This window comes from Oryzias melastigma, linkage group LG6, assembly GCF_002922805.2.
Source record: "Oryzias melastigma strain HK-1 linkage group LG6, ASM292280v2, whole genome shotgun sequence".
NCBI lineage: Eukaryota > Metazoa > Chordata > Actinopteri > Beloniformes > Adrianichthyidae > Oryzias > Oryzias melastigma.
In genome coordinates, this window is record NC_050517.1 from 8,518,510 (window position 1) to 8,534,939 (window position 16,430).

Consider the following 16,430-nt stretch of genomic DNA (forward strand, 5'->3'; position numbering starts at 1 on the left):
AATGAAATACATTTCACAATAAAATGGTCCATTTAAATTTTAATGAAATGTATTTCATAATAAAATGGTCAATTATTTATTGAAAAGAATTTTATCGGAGTGTTGCTTGATTAAATAATGTTGTATTCATTTATATAATTATGAACAGTTTGGGCTTCCATAGTTTTGGAGTTCGGCCCCTGTATTATTGACTTTGGCACTCCTGTTCCATTTTATGACTTTTTAATAAAGGGCAATGAACTGAGAACATGCAGGTTACGTCATACGAGATAGTAATGAGGACAGGCAGAGTAATGAGGACAGGCAGTCACACACCCAAAGTCATAAACTGAGCTTCCGTTTAGCTGAAACACAACTCCATGTCCATCTGAAGAAGTTTTATCTACATCTACATTAAAGGTGGGAACTCTGTTTTTGTCTCTTGTGGAAAAAATAAAACAGCAATGCAGTTTCACAGCTTTGCAGAAATATATACATATCTTAAAGAAAATAGCAGATACAGTTAAGATTAACACCAGAAAGGCACCGCGGGGTCTGTGCAGAATGACTACATTTGCAGGAGAACACAAAGGAGGATTTCTGGATTAGCTGGTTAAAGGTTGTCCTGTTCTGACCAAAGTACAAGATTTAATCCCTGATTCAGTTCCGAATAAGTTACCACCAGAATAGATTAAAGAAAAAAAAGTGAAACCAAAACTAACAGAAACAGAAATCCAACTTTTTTGTGCAGTTTTCCGAACACACACAGGAGGAAAAAGAATGTTAAAACTGATTTAAAGTCCTTTTCTCTTTTGATGAGAAAGTTTTATTACAGACATTAAAATACTGACACTAAACATAAATGGGGATGAATAGATGTGGTGCCTTCACTGGTAATGATGATAATAGTTTATTTTGTACACAAAAAATAATAAATTCATGAAATATCCAAAAGGGAGTAAAACCCTTATGATTTCTCACCCCCTATCAAATTTATCTACTTAAGTCCTCTCTAATAATACAGTTTCAGACACCATATAACTACACATACATCATCTGAATCGTGTTTCTGTTCACTTCACATGACCAGAATATTTCAGAGAAAACAGTAATCGGATTACCCAGTCCAGTAGTCTCCAGGTCAAAGAACACAATGATTTTGTCAGCAGCCATCTAAAGGAGGAAAGATCAGAGTTTAGAAACGTGGAGACAGAATAAAGCCTGACAGAGAGCAGGAGTCTCACCTCTCAGTGAGGCAGGTGGTCCAGATGTGAGATCAGCTGGGATGTTCTGTGAGTTCATGATCAGGAAGCTCCTCAGGTGAGCTGATGGACTCCAGCTTTCATTTCAGAGGAAGAGAAACTGTCCGGGTCTGTTGGTCTGTTCTACCTCAGATGAATCATATCCCCTCTGCTGCCCCGCCCGGCTCTCAGCTGCGGATTTGCATGATGAAGCTGGAGTTTTCTCCTCACACCTCCACGCTTAGTTACATTTTAGCCGCGCGACAACGAGCACGAGCTCGAGGGGGCGGGGCTTCTGCTCGGAGAACGGTATTGTCTGACATCCTGGCAGATACAGATAAAGAGGAAACACAGGCAGGAATTGAAAACTGAACAGACTTAAACTTTACATTTTTAAAAGCAATTAAGTAACCGTTTCCTTTACATACTAAAAATCTAAACGAATAGCTTGTAATGTTGTTGCTCTCAAGAAATTCCCCGAATTAAAAAAAAAAACATATTTTCATCGGTTTCCTTTCCTCAGAAAACCACGAAAAAGCTGAGTTATTTATTTCACAGAAAAAGAAACTTAATCGAAACCAACAGCAGTTATAAATGTGTCACTGTGAGGTGATTTTGCTGATCAGGACGCGTGCACAGGATTTTTGAGGGCCAGGGGTTCAAAGTTGGAGAAGGGAAAACAGAAACACATTTTTATGTTTTTTTTATCCTTTAAACAATATGTAAATAAGGAAACTAAGAGATAACTACTCAGCTTTATTAACTGTGTTGGTGAAAGTGATAAAAGTGTCATGTTTTAATTGTCAACACTGGTAGAGACTCATTATTTTGCATTCTGATTCAGGCAAAATCAGCATGAATCAAGTTTAATACAGATAATTAATCATATTTAATGTCACACTGTTGCTGTGAGGATTTTAGTTTGATGTTTCAGTGGAGTTATGTTGTGTTATGTCTCCTGTCAGTCACTCCAGGTTCATGTTGATCATCTACAGCTGTATTTATTTCTGTTAATCTTCCTCAGTGTTTAAACCTGTCTAGTTTTCAGTTCTACATTGTCATCTGCTTTTCCCATCTTTATTTCTCCATATTATTTTGTTCTGTTTTTGTTTTTTTTAAATAATTCTTTAAGTTTTCTACCTCCAAGCGCAGTTTCCTGCATTTTGGGTTTAAACACATGTTCCTGGTTTTGACAGTTGAACCCAAAGTGAATCTTCTTCTATATTCACAAATTCTCTTTTGTACCCTATCCTCTAAACACATGATTTTGTTAAGATTTCAAAGATTTTAATATGAAATAGTGAGGAAGCTCTGATCTTGTGATAAATGCCGTTCTTTTGTTTTGACAATCTCGCCCGTGTTTTATTTTGTACTTACCATCGTACTTCCTGTCCCTGCACGGTCTGTGTGCTGACTTGAGTGTGTTGTAAACTTCAAGTGTTGTGACTCTTTCCAAGTCTATAGGTGAACTCATGTTGGCAATAAATTGTTTACATAAAAAATGACACTTGTGTCACTTTCACCAACACAATACAGCTAAGTAGTTATCTCTTAGTACTTTATTTTAAAAATGCCTTTAATTTCCATATTGTTAAGAATAAAAAACAAAAAAGGTGTTTTTGTTGCCCTTCTCTGACTTTGAACCCCTGCTGCTGATAAGTGACCACGTGATGAGAAGATATGTTAATGACAAGGATAGCATTTCATAATCCTGAAAAAAATGTATTACTTTTTAAACAACTCTATTAGTATGTTGCACTAAAAGGAGTATAAAGAAACAGATTTGATGAAGTTCAGGGAACCCACCCCTCTTCCAGTACTACACCTCTCATTCAAACTTCATATTAAAACGTATTACCTATTGAGACAAATTCTTTTTACTAAAGATTCTAACTGTCTTTAGGTAAAAGGCAGGTGACAAACTTTAGTTTGCACAACATATTCTTTGCTCAATTAAAATGGTGTTTTGTGTCTTTAACATGTTCTGCGCCATTCCCGACCAGAGCTCTGAAACAAACTGGGGGCCCCTGTCTGACGTAATGTCTGACGGCAGACCAAAATGGGGGACCCCCGTAGAGAGAAACGCACTGACCACGTCGGCAGATGTAGTGGAGGACAGAGGCACGACCTCAGGCCACCTGGTGGTCCGATCCACCATTGTCAGCAAGTGCGTGAAGACGCACTTTGACGGAGGCAGAGGACCAACCAAATCCACGTGCACATGGTCGAAACGTTTGGGAGGGATCGGAAATGGCTCAAGGGGGGGGGCTTTAGTGAACTTTAATTCAATGCAGGATGCGGCCCATCCCTTCACATCTTTCCGCAACCCAGGCCACACAAAACGTGAACTGACCAGCTTCACTGATGCATGTTCACCCGGGTGTGAGAGGGAATGAACAGAATCAAAGATGCACCGACGCCATCCCACTGGCACTACAGGCCGCGGCCATCTTGAAGCTTAAGGCCCGAACTCCCAGAGCGGAGGGCAGTGGTGTCTGCATCACCAGGCTGCTCGGCAGCCATAGCAGAAGTCTGTATGGAAAAGCCCTGGGGGCACTAGCGCACGCAAGAGGCAGTCTGCAACGGTGTTGGATTTTCCAGTCACGTGACGTATGTCAGTCTTGCCAAATCAAATATGCGAATCAGACCTACGAAATCCATACCGGATCGGTCGAGGCCCGGGTTAACAACGACCGCCATCGGTGCTGTTCACCGACAGGGTGCCGGTGGAAATTGGACTACTGTTGGTGGAAGAAGGAGAGGAGGAAGGCGGGTTCGTAGGGAGAGAGAGAAGAGGAAAGTCACTAGTGTTGGACTGAGAGTTGGGACTTTGAATGTTGGAACTATGACAGGAAAGGGTAGAGAGTTAGTGGACATGATGCAGAGGAGAAAGGTAGACATACTGTGTGTCCAGGAGACCAGGTGGAAAGGTAGCAAGGCTAGAAGTTTAGGAGCAGGGTTCAAGTTGTTCTATCATGGTGGAGATGGGAAGAGAAATGGAGTAGGAGTTATCCTAAAGGAGGAGTTTGTTAGGAGTGTTGTGGAGGTAAAAAGAGTGTCAGATAGAGTGATGAGTCTGAAGATAGAAATGGAGGGTGTCATGTTCAATGTTGTTAGTGGGTATGCCCCACAGGTAGGATGTGAGCTGGAAGAGAAGGAGAAGTTCTGGTTGGATCTTGATGAAGTGATGATGAGCATCCCTGGAAATGAGAGAGTTGTCATTGGTGCAGATTTCAATGGTCATGTTGGTGCAGGAAACCGAGGTGATGAGGAGGTGATGGGCAGGTTTGGTATCCAGGAGAGGAATGTAGAAGGACAGATGGTGGTTGATTTTGCAAAAAAGATGGAAATGGCGATAGTGAATACATTCTTTGAGAAGAGACAGGAACATAGAGTGACCTATAAGAGTGGAGGTAGAAGCACACAGATAGACTACATCTTGTGTAGACGGTGTAATCTGAAGGAGATCAGTGACTGTAAAGTAGTGGTTGGTGAGAGTGTTTCCAGACAGCACAGGATGGTGGTGTGTAGAATGACTCTGGTGGTGAAGAAGTGGAGGATGACACGGGAGTGGATTTTCACTGCTGTCCCGTCCCGTTCACACAGAGAATAATCCTACAGCTAATATATCCAATCCACAGCCAATCAGCTTCCTCCATCTAACCCCGTCTTCTGCATCCTCTCCTCTAACATCAGTGACCTTCAAGTCTTTGTTCTCTGCATCCATGAACACAGTTTTGTACACCTTTCCTTTCATTCTATCACACCTGACCCTTTTCTCCACCCATTCCAACCTGCTTGCACTCTCCTCTTCACTTCTTTTCCACACTCTCCATTACTCTGTACTGTTGACCCTAAATACTTAAACTCCTCCACCTTCTTTATCTCTTCTCCCTGTAATCTCACTCTTCCACTCTGGTTCCTCTCATTCTCACGTTTTTCCTGCACAGGTCTACTTCACCGTATCCATGGTAGCCATGTCCTGTCAAAACCTGACGAGGCTTTAATTGGTCTTCCAACATACAGCCAAGAATGAATGAATTAAGGTCGTGGAGTGATCCAGCCAGTCTCTGGACCTCAATCCTGAAGAAAACCTATGGAGAGAACTGAAGCTCAGTTACCAAACCATAGCCACCAAATCTGAATGATTTAGAAAGAGTCAAACAAAAGAAGACAGAAGTCCTTTTAATGTTTGGCTGCATTTTTGCTTTTTTAATAAGCAGATGAACCCCCCCCACCCACCCCTCCCCATAGAGTCTTTTTTTCTTACAACCATAGACATGTGTATATCATTAAAAAAAGAAATATAACACGAATTGCACCTTAAACATACATGACTGTGTCCCAGGTGGTGCAGACAGACTTATTTCTGCTATGAAGCACAAGAACTGACCCGAGCGGCCTGTTAAAATGTTGAATAATAAGTACGGAACCGTTGACAGGATAATATATCCTTTTATAACAGATTCTTTGTACATCCCAAAAGCATGATCATAAATAGTATACATACACTTGTGTATAAAAGAGGAACAAAGAGCAAAACAACCAGAGAAAGCAGAGCATGCCTTCCAGTGACAGTTACAGGAACTTTTTATTTGATTTTTTTAATTTTTATTATAAATATTTTTTTAAATACTTTTTAATCATTTTCCCTCCAAAAATGCCATATGAACAAAAAAAAAACAAAAAAACACATCCTGTCAAATATGAACATGAAGATATCTGAGTGGTAATGGATTTTGTTCTTTCCGCTCCCTTCAGAAAAAGACTTAAATAGGTTTACAATATGCTGTTAGTGAGAGCAGCTGAGGCAGCATTCACACAGACCTGCAGCTGCAGACCGTGTTGTAAGATGAGAGCAAAGCTTGCCGAATGCAGAAGGTTTAGTGCTTTAAATGCAGAGTCAACATCACAGGCAGTTTGGACGAGAAGAAAAACCGTTTTGCGGACGGTCTGAGCAAGCTGCTACACGTCTGGTTACCAGGCAGATTAAATGCTACTTTTCACAGCCAGAACCGGATAGAAGATAGAAGAGCTACTGTTGTTTTATGATGATGAAGAGAAGGAGGAAGAGGAGAGTGTGGCTCAGCGGACTTCACGGACGGTTTGAGCGTGTGGATGAGTGCAAGAGACTTAAAAACCTCCCCTTTCCTTTTAAAGTCACTTAGTGTCGCACGGTTGCTACGGAGACCGTTCCCACCCTTACACCAACATTCCTAAAGTATCCTAGTGTATGAAATCGAGGCTTCACTCACTCAGGTATTCACACAGGAGAGAAAAAAATGGCTTACATCAGAACAAAATACCAGCTATAATACAGCAACAATATACATAAAAAATTCAAGTCCTGACGTGGTAACACTGATGCTTCTGAACACAAGGAGGGAAAAACAAAAGGCAAGAACAGAAAGAAAGAAAGAAAGATTTCTGCCATCCAGTTCCGTTCACGGATCACCAACTTCTTTTCTGAACTGGGAAAGTAAAGCAGAAACAAAGAAGGAATCCTGACTGTACAAAACAGGAAGTCGAATTAAATCAATAAACAACCAGGAGCAGAACTGGACCTTCTTTCTATGTACATTTCAGTCCACTGCATAATAATAATAACAATAATGAACATACAGCTGTAATGTTATCCTAACTTTGGGGGAGCAGGCGTGATGGAGAAGCTTGCAGCCTCCTGGCTGGTGCGTTTCGTGTAAACGTAAAGAGCGAGAAGTCGTCTGCCACTTCAGTCAGTATGGCTACATTTTTTATTTGTTCGGCGTGGCGTTAACCGTCTGCTAAAAAAACAACAGCTTTGGAGGATTTGGCTTTGCGTGTTTTCTACCGCCTTCCCTTCTTCTCCTCCTCTAACAGCCCCCCCAGCGCTCCATGAGGAGTCGAGCAGCTCTCGTGGACGGTCAGTGCTCGGGCTCTGTGCATCTTTCCAGCACTGCTCCATTTTCACAGCTTTCACTGGGCCAGCATTGGGGGTGCTCTCCTCGCTCCCCTTCAACTACACCGTCCTGTTCCAAAACGGTGTGCTCCGCCCCCTCCTCCTCGTCACACCATGAATTCCTTGTTGCCGTACAGAACCAGCGGCTGCGGCCCAGAGCCGAAGTCCGACTCCCTCCGATGGCTTCCTGAGGACTCGCGCGGCGAGCTGCGGCTCAGCCTGAGCCTGAGTCGAGTCTTGCTGCTCTTCTGGGCCCCCTCTGCCTCCGCCAGCGGGGCCCCCAAACCAGCAGACGTGAGCAGGGGTCCAGAGGAGGACGAGCGGAAGCGGTAGTGAGGCATCGGGGAGCCGGAGGTGTTGGAAGAGACGGAGGAGGAGAGCTGGAAGGAGGAAATGGTGGAGGCGGAGTCAGCAGAGTCCTGGGAGTCTGGCTGGCGGCACAGAGCTCGCCGGTTTTTCCCCTCAGACTTCCTGGATCGGAAGGTGCTGCGCTCTGTTGGAAAACAGCAAAATAAAGACATTCAATTCATTTCAGCCCCCCTAATTACTGTGCATTAATAACCCCCAAGGGGTCTGAACAATTGACTGTATATGAGAACTGGACAGAGTTAGTGTGATGTCATCCATAGAAAATGGTTTTACTTCCAGCTCAAATTAAGTTAATTCGGACACCATGTTGAAATCAGGAGTCATCAGTAAGTTGTGATTGGTATGAGTCATCGTTTCTATGGCAACCGCTCTCACCAACCAGGAGTGGACTGGTAGGAAGGCCACACCCCTATCATTTCAAACGTCTCCATGTGAGACCCCACACTTTATTGAGGCATCTGATTGGTCAGTTTATAACTTGAGGAACTTGAACTACAGAAAAATATTTTAAAACATTGAAATAGCAACAACACAAGAAGGTATCAGAGCAAAAATTGTTATTTTGAAAAATAGAGTAATAGCTGTTTAATTCTCAATAGAAGTCTTTGGGATTTTAGCTTCTTGGAGCCAGTGGGTACTTCCTGTTTGGAAAGCAAAGTGGGAGGAGTCAGTCAGTCCAGTTCTCATTTACAGTCAATGGTCTGAATACCTTGTGAAACTGTGAGAGGAACTGTCTAGTTGTATGACACAAATGCATGCAACACACTTTTATGTACCCGAGGGGTCAGATGTGGCTCCCTCCGTCTCCATGGTGATGTTCTCTGAGCTGTCTGCTGTGCCGATGGATGCTTCCGACTCTGGAGTGTCATCATCGGACGCCCGTGGCTCCAGGATCAGCATCTCGTATGTCAGCTCCTCTCTGCAGGAAATGTGCGGTTTTCGAACATTAGCATAATTAAGCTAAAGCTGGACTGTCAGACAAATCGGTAAAAAGTAAAAAAATCCAACAAAAGGACAGTTGTTTCTTCTCATATTGATCCTTTTTTTTTAATTCTTGCTTTGATTATCTTCTTTTTTTTTTAATAAAAATACACAACATTCTATCACTGTGTAAAACATAATTTTCCAGGAACTTTAAAGTAAATTTAATGAATTAATAAATATTATTTAATCACTCCTCATTTATCTTCAAAGTTATTTATTTGAATTTATTTTGAGAATTCTCTTTTTATAACTATTGATATTGTTTCTCTCCCTTAGACATAATGTTGTCACGATATAATTTGAAAATTAGAATTTACTTCATTTGAAATGCAGTTGTTGTGTAGATTGTAATTACAATTACTACAGTTTGTGTTTTCAGTCAAGTTAACCTTTAAAACCAACATTTTTTTTTTGTTTTTAAATTTATTTTTGCACAAATAGAAAAAAACACAGAAAGCTTTTTTTTAATAACTACAATTATACAACATTTCTTAAAAACATGCACTTGAACTCTTTCAACCTAAAACACTATTTGTCACAGACAGTTTAAGCGGATGAGCATCTGCTTAGGGTCAAAATAAGTCTAAAATAAGTAGAAAACAGCCTAAAACAGCACATCGCTGCATACTTTTCCTTCTGCAGACTCTCGATCTGCTCGGTCAGTATCCGCTCCTCCTGCTGCATGGCCAGCTGCTGCTGCTCGCTCAACACCACCTCCGCCGCGTCCTCTCCTACGCCTGCAGTGCCTCCATCCACCACCTGGGGGCCTTTGGGGCTCAGAGGAGGCGAGGTCATGTGGGAGCCGCTCTGCCGGACGCGACTTTTGGCCTGCAAATATCAGGAACAACGACATCGCGGGTTGAAGAGACGGTGGACCATGAGGAGACTGCGATGGAGAACAGAGAGCATAGGCGCCACACACACGGCTGGATGTTCAGACTCCACGCTGACCACATCACTGCTGGAAATACTGGAAGGGCGGCTCCGCCCACACTACACAAGCGTCACACGGGGAGACATTACCTTCAGTTTAAGTCAAGCAGAAACAAACAGAGCGATGAGAAAAGCTGCATGGCTGCTCTCTGAGTGAGAAAACAACATGGACATCCGAGGAGGAGGTCAGCAGCTGACGGCGCCACTGTCCAACAACACTCCATTTCTATGAGGGTCTTCATACGTAAAGTATGAAACTAAAGCTATTTGTAGGGTAGCAATGAAAAGCTGAAATAAGGAAATTCCTTCATGCAGTTTTTTTGTGCATCTATTAATTTTTGAGATTGTTAAATGTCCAAACATTGAAAAAAAGAAAATGCTCATTTTACTGATTTTAATTCTTAAAAATAAAAAAACTAAACTTTCCTTACATGTAAAAAGTAGAAACGCTTGTTAAGTTTGTTGGTTTTTTGGTGTTGGTCGCTGTGCTGAACAATAAAAACACCAACGGAAAGAAAGATGGACTCTAAAGATGAGACACCTAACAGTGATCTTAATGACAGACTGATGTGGAGCTGCGACTGAACGGGACAGAGATTATGGCGGGCTGAGCGGTCCGATGATGGACGGGACAGGACTGGCTGTAGGCATGGAGTGGGAGGGGCATACATACCGCGGTGGGAGTGCGGGTAATGCTCATAAACCTAACAGCAATAAGTACAGGTTTCTGGAGGAAGGAAGGACGTGAGGATAGAAGGAGGGGAGGAGAAAACGAAGGAAAGAAGTAAGGAAGGACAGATCAGGGTTAGGGAGCAGCAAACTCAACTGTGAACAACTGGATCTGACTGGATCAATCAGCTGATTATCATAGTGAAGTGTGAAAGAATCATTCATGTTTGACATGATGAGTTGTGTTAACATGTAGCTTTTCATAGTTTCTACCTCCAAACCTGCAATCACTATAAACCCATTAATGCCAGAAGTTCAGAGACTCTCACTAAAGCATCACTTTGACTTACCAGCTCCCACTGATCATCTTTTTCATTTCTTTGCAGAAAAATAAACAATCAAGAAGCTTTCTCATTTAGCTGCCTTGTTTGCAAACATTTGTACTTTTTTTGGGAGGACTTAAGAGATCAAGTCTATCATAAAAAGCCACCAATCAGTAAAAAGAAAAATATCTTTTTTACAGCTTTTGGTTTCTAGTTGATTCATGATAACCAGAACCAGAACAAAAAATGAGAGAAAGAACTCCTGCTGTGGTTGTCAGGACCGTGCCGTCCACAAATCCAAATTATTTGATGCATATATTTAAAATATGGATGAGAACTACAAAATGTTTGCTTGATTTTTCAGCTGAGTGAGTTCTGATCGTACCATGGACCTGCCGATGTGGGTCAGTCGGCTCTTGGCTTTGCCCTCTGCAAACTCCAGACTGCTGATGTCTCTTAGGTGAGCTTTGTACTTGCTCATCTGCTGGTTGATGATCAGCTCTACACACCTGCACAACACAAAACGGATCAAAGGATTTCAGGTGGTTACTATATTGAGGTATAACTCGGGGAAATAAGAACTAAATTCTTCATAAATCAATGCATGTGTAGTCAGTGATGGACGTACGCCGTGGTTTTGCTGATGTCCTGGACGCTCTGCAGGGGGTCGATGGTGTCGGGGCAGCGGAGGACGCACGGAGCAAAGACGATGGCGAGCGCGTTGGCAGACATCCTGTTGGTTTCCTCCTGCAGCGCAATTCTGGCAAACAGCAGCGACAGTATTACTGAGGCTGACCATAGAGAATATTAATAACACTGGTATTAAAAACCTTCTCTGATGAACATGGTGTTTTTATGATGGAAGACATCAAGAAAATGAAGCATTTATTCAAATCCTGGTGAATCAGGAGCAGATGAAAAAATGCAGTTTGGAAAAAATCCTGTGTGACGTAGAAAATAGGCTGAGTGGGCCACAAGCTCCCTGCTCTGAGCACTTAGCAACGGGGAAAGGAAGGGGGGCGGGGTTGATCCTCACCAACAGTCCTGCCCACAACTTGGAGGTGAATTTCTAATTAACTCCTGCTGCTCTACAGAAACTATGTCCTAGAAAATGACTGATATTTGTTTGTTTTGGCTAAAACAGTATAATGACAGATAAAGGACCACTGGGAAGACTTTTAGAATAGATCTAAAGATGATCCGTGATATGGAGACACCAGATCCATGAGCATAGCCAACTGTCCTGATGATCAAACACTGGTAGAACTCATCTTCAAAACTTTTCTTGCAGGACCTTTTGCCAAACCAAGCACCCCCCTGCTCACCTGACCAGATGGAAGATGAGGCGCTCCAGCGTGCTGAGGTGTGTCCTGCTGAGCTGGTCGATAACAGAATACACGCCGCGGATCACCTCCCGCTTGTCCGGTTGGCCTGGAGATGAAACACAAACATTGACAGCGTTAGACCACATTTCCAGCTCCAGACAGACTGTTTTTAGAGACGACTTACCCATGGCTCTGAGAAACTCTTCATAAAGTTCAAAGGTCATGAGGGGGCTGGGCAGGTCACGGAGCCACTGTTTGAGCACGCTGGCGATGACGTGGATGTTGTAGTCGTCCAGATTCACGCTGCTCACATCTGGACAGAAGAAGCTTAGACTTGAGCCCAATCCGAATTCTTCCCTTCCCCTTCACTTAGCCCTCCAAACGGAGAGTTATGATAAAATACTGTCTAATATTTCTGACGTCACTTTCGTCGATACGTCATCAATAATCACCCGTCTGCTAGCTTTAGCGCCGAGCTTCCGGCGCTTGAATATACATAACTACAGCGGTTTTATAACTTTAGAAAGGTCGTGCTACGACAAAAAGCCATTACTTAAATTTAAATATAAACTTCAGGGGATCAGAGCACACACGTGAAGAAAAGCGCTTCTCAGCACAACGAAGTTTAGCCTCGTGGGGGAGGACGTTGTATCCCTCCGTTTGGAGGGTTGGATTTAAAAAATACATTTCCTGGACACACTTACACTGAAACTCCCCCTTCAAATGGAGGGGAAGGGAGAAGGGAAGAAGTCGGATTGGGCCTTAATCTTCAGATTCATTAAAATCTGATGAATTAAAATCTGTCTTTTGTAGCCAAAGAAAAGCTGCTACCCCCAGTAACTACAATTTTACCCTGATCGACAGCTGCAGGCTCAACAGCACAAAATCTGACGTAAAGTTTGAACAAACAACGTAAAAATGAGCCTCCGTTCAGGCATATTTTACAATAACCTAAAAACGACCGAGTACCTTCAGATGTAATGAAGCAAAAAATGATCATTCCAGTCCAATGTGTGGAAATACTTTGAATTAATCAAAGTCATGTGACCATACAGTGAGATAGAATGTTCTAATAATAATCCTTTGGATTATTTTGATGTAGAAAAACAACAGTTGAACTTAAACTAAAATGTTAATGCATTTGACATTCATTCTTGTTTACTTGTTTGTAGACATATTTAATCTATACATGATTATCTTGAAGAAATACAAGGAATCTGGAAAACTTCACCTGCACTGTTCAGTACCAGGTATTTATCTCTGAGTCATACTGGTTTAAGTTTTAGCTAAAGATGTCCTGGATCCAGTTTATTCAGTGAATTTAATCCAATCAGACCATTCAAGATTAACCAAAAATCAAAAGGGAATGGAACTGACAACCACAAATACGGAACCGAAGGTAAAATGAATTGTTACACCCCTAGAGGTTAAGAAGAAAACCACAAAGCTTTTTTGATTTTGGCTAAAAATGGCATAATCATAATTAGAAGACCACTGGAACACTTTCACATTAGATCAAAGGGGGATTGGAGAGGGTCTCCAGGTATTTCACATTTCAAAAAGGTCTTAAACATTGAAGAAAAGGGAAATTCTGCCACTAGATTCTGACAGTCTCACCTGTGTCCAGCCCCAGTCGCAGCTCTTTGATCTTATTGGTGGAGCCAGACTTCCTGTAGATCCCCTCTGTGTAGAGGCCGTGCATTTCAATGTAGTTGATGAGTTTCTCCACCACCTGAGGAACTGGTCGCTCCTCGCTGGTCAGACGGGACAGCTCCACGCCAAACTGACGGGAAGACAGCTCCTGGTCATACTGGGGGAAGAAAGAGAAGAATGAGGAAACAATTTCAACTCAGAGATTTAGATAAGAGAATAAACATAATCAATATAATTGTAAAAACAACCATTTGCACAGGGAGAACTATCATCTTCCCTTTCTAGGATAAACACACCAACTGTAACATCTGAACATCCACGACCATAAAAATTAACCTTAACGACCCACTCCAATGAAAATGGTCTTGTTTGTGTTTTTAACATGTTCTTGCAGCATTCTCTCATAGCAGACGACCGATAGAAAAAATGTTTATTTGAAACTTCATTTCTGAGTATTTCTTGATTTAATCACATTGGATCAGAAAACCAGATGCTTGAAAATGTTCAGACTAATGATGCAGACTCTGAAATGGGCGTGGCCAAAGTCTCCCCTCCCCCTGCACGTATCCTGCTCACGCTTAAGTGTGCAAGACATGATGAGCGTTCGACACTCGTGCTGTTGCAAATTAAAATACTGAAAACTCTACAGCTGCTTTGATCCAATATTGCTTTTCATTTTTGTGCCGCTAATGTTAGCTTGAAGCTGTAAGTTTGCGTGTGAGTGGGCAGACAGAGCTCTTAGCGATAGGGAGGGGTTGCTCTGTGCCAACAGTCCCGCCCACAACCCAGAATTGTATTTCTAATGAGCTACTGCTGCTGTGCAGAAAATATGTCTTTAAAAAAAAGCAATTTTTCATTTAAAACTGAATATTAATAATTAAAAGATCAGGAATGTTTTTACGACAGAAAGAAATACGGTTGAACTGTGAAGTTACCCTCTTAAGACCTCTTTTCATCTCTACAGGTCTGTAGAGGTTAAAAGAGGTCATACTAAAACCTACAATTGAAGATACATTTGGTGTTTTTCTCTCTGTACTGTTCATCTTTGCAGTGTAGCAGGTTTTTTCAGTGTAATTGTATTTATTTTATTCACAGCACACTGTTCTGAATCCTGATTGGCTGTAGAACTCGTCAATCAATCTCCTACAGAACGTGTTCTGTTTGACACATTTACATAAATCTTCGATTGCAATCAGATCTTTGTTTACGTTCTACAATCCTTGACCTGTTTTTCTATGAACTTTGAGAGTTTCAACAAGGAGAAATGTGAAAATGTTCATGTTTGTCTGAGTGAAGAAAGTGTGTAGTGAGGAGTTTTAAAGCCTTAAAACATCAAATTATCATGTTATTTTTAGAACACAAGTCCTGTAAAAAACAAGGGAATTAAAAGTGTAAAAACAAAAAGTTTTGATTTACCCTTAGTAATGAACAGAAAACCTCTAAATACATTTTTGTTTTTGGCGTTTGTCTAAGTTAAAACCAGCAAATCTGGACTGAGCCTCGACCCCTCAAGTACAACCCTGACTATTGATCTTCAAAATAAAAGCCCACCTACCTTCTTGCTGCATTTGGTGGTCATCTTGGAGCAGCACTTCCTGTGGCAGGCGTAGCGGCACACTGCGGGGACAAAAGAGGAGGCGGTCAGACAGAAGGCTGCGCCTCTGTGGCGTTCTCCAGACCGAGGAGGAGCGAACGCTCTGGTGAGCGCCGAGGCAGACACCAGGATCTGCACTCAGACGGCGCAGATGGAGCTCTGTAACTAGATAGAAGACAGATTTATGGAGGGAATGGGAGCTTTAATTGAATTTGCCCGAACACTCAGGCGTGCATGGAAAGTGCGTTAGCTTGGTGAGAATCACAGAGAGTGTAACATGAGGGTGGAAACTACACACCTGGGTGAGAGTGGAAGTGGATAAATGAGTTAGAGGGACATTACTAGTTTTGTGTATTGAGCATATTTGTAAGTCTTTGTAAAATGTGAGGCAAAGCTGCAGATTTCAACATGTTTCTTTAGAACAAGAGCAAGTGTGAGCTCACATCCATACTAAAAATGCATTTTCCATGAGTAGTTGATAAACATATGTGACTTCATTTTTGATAGATGAAACAGAATCTCTCGTGTTATTGTGAAAACGGGTCAGGGTGGTTCTCACGTTTGCAGACGCAGGCTCGGTCCATCATCCAGATGAGTGAGGAGCAGTACTCGCAGTAGGTGGGGATGCTGTACTGAGTGGATTTGAAAATGTGGCCATTGATCTCCTCCACCTGCAGGGGGCAGCAGAGATGAAGTGTTTCTTAAGAACTGTAACACCTGATAGTCTGTCAGTGGTGCGTCTCCTCTGCATTGCTTGCTTGATTCTGTCCGCCATAACTGCGATGAACTTCTGAGTGGTGTTCATACTTTTCAAGGAACGCAATTGTCTCCAGCGTTTATTTTTAACATGAACAACATCCTGCTAATACAATTACTGTGTCAGTGTACGCACAGGTACACAATGAGGCAGAGGAGGAAGTGATGCGATTGTCCACTAATCAGAAGAAGGCGAATTGCACTCTAATGCAAGATATGAGATTTATATCTATATGAGATATACACTTCCAGTAAGTTGCTCTATTTCCTATCTAGTTGTCCACTCTCTCTATGTCTATGTGAAGTTTATTTCCTAACTTCTTCAGTTAAGTTTTCATTATTTTTAGTGTTAAAAAGACATTTTTCTGGACAGTTTGCTTCATCATCGTATACCTTAATCCAGGGGTCCCCAAACTACGGCCTGTGGGCCGGAACAGGCCCGGCTCCACATTTGGCCCGGCCCCCAAACACTTTCAGAAACGCCAATCAAGACCCACATAGAACCTGGCCTTTTATTCCTTTTTCTTCCGTACGTTTTGGATATGCATAGTTCTTCAGCTCTTTCAGCTATCAAAATATTCAGCTCTTTTAATGGTAGCTTTTTTGACTGTTTTAGCAGTTACTAAGGAACTTAGCTCATACTTTAGCCACAGGCAAGCTGCTTTG

At 42.1% G+C, this 16,430-nt stretch overlaps 2 protein-coding genes across 7 annotated transcripts in view; both read right to left on the reverse strand.

The window, feature by feature from the left end:
* Window positions 1–1,873, reverse strand: part of LOC112141245 (three prime repair exonuclease 4) — a 4,231-nt gene extending 2,358 nt beyond the window's left edge. The window contains exons 1-2 of the mRNA XM_024264346.2: window positions 1,224–1,873; window positions 1,101–1,152 (exon numbers count right to left, since the gene is read on the reverse strand). Of these exons, the coding sequence (XP_024120114.1) occupies window positions 1,101–1,152 (52 nt within the window). The 5' untranslated portion in view covers window positions 1,224–1,873. The remainder of the gene's footprint in view (window positions 1–1,100; window positions 1,153–1,223) is intronic.
* Window positions 1,874–5,655: 3,782 nt separating this feature from the next.
* LOC112141239 (unconventional myosin-IXAa) overlaps window positions 5,656–16,430 on the reverse strand; it is a 132,221-nt gene continuing 121,446 nt past the window's right edge. For 4 of the 6 annotated variants that reach the window (XM_024264336.1, XM_036212248.1, XM_036212247.1 and 1 more), the window contains 11 exons: window positions 15,568–15,679; window positions 14,970–15,031; window positions 13,379–13,571; window positions 11,946–12,074; window positions 11,762–11,867; window positions 11,065–11,196; window positions 10,822–10,945; window positions 10,118–10,171; window positions 9,140–9,339; window positions 8,304–8,446; window positions 5,656–7,651 (listed from right to left, as the gene is read on the reverse strand). In XM_024264336.1, the coding sequence (XP_024120104.1) occupies window positions 7,266–7,651; window positions 8,304–8,446; window positions 9,140–9,339; window positions 10,118–10,171; window positions 10,822–10,945; window positions 11,065–11,196; window positions 11,762–11,867; window positions 11,946–12,074; window positions 13,379–13,571; window positions 14,970–15,031; window positions 15,568–15,679 (1,641 nt within the window). In that variant the 3' untranslated portion in view covers window positions 5,656–7,265. Of the gene's footprint in view, window positions 7,652–8,293; window positions 8,447–9,139; window positions 9,340–10,117; window positions 10,172–10,821; window positions 10,946–11,064; window positions 11,197–11,761; window positions 11,868–11,945; window positions 12,075–13,378; window positions 13,572–14,969; window positions 15,032–15,567; window positions 15,680–16,430 lie in introns of all 6 variants that reach the window. The other 2 variants (XM_036212249.1, XM_036212246.1) reach the window with 2 other exon arrangements.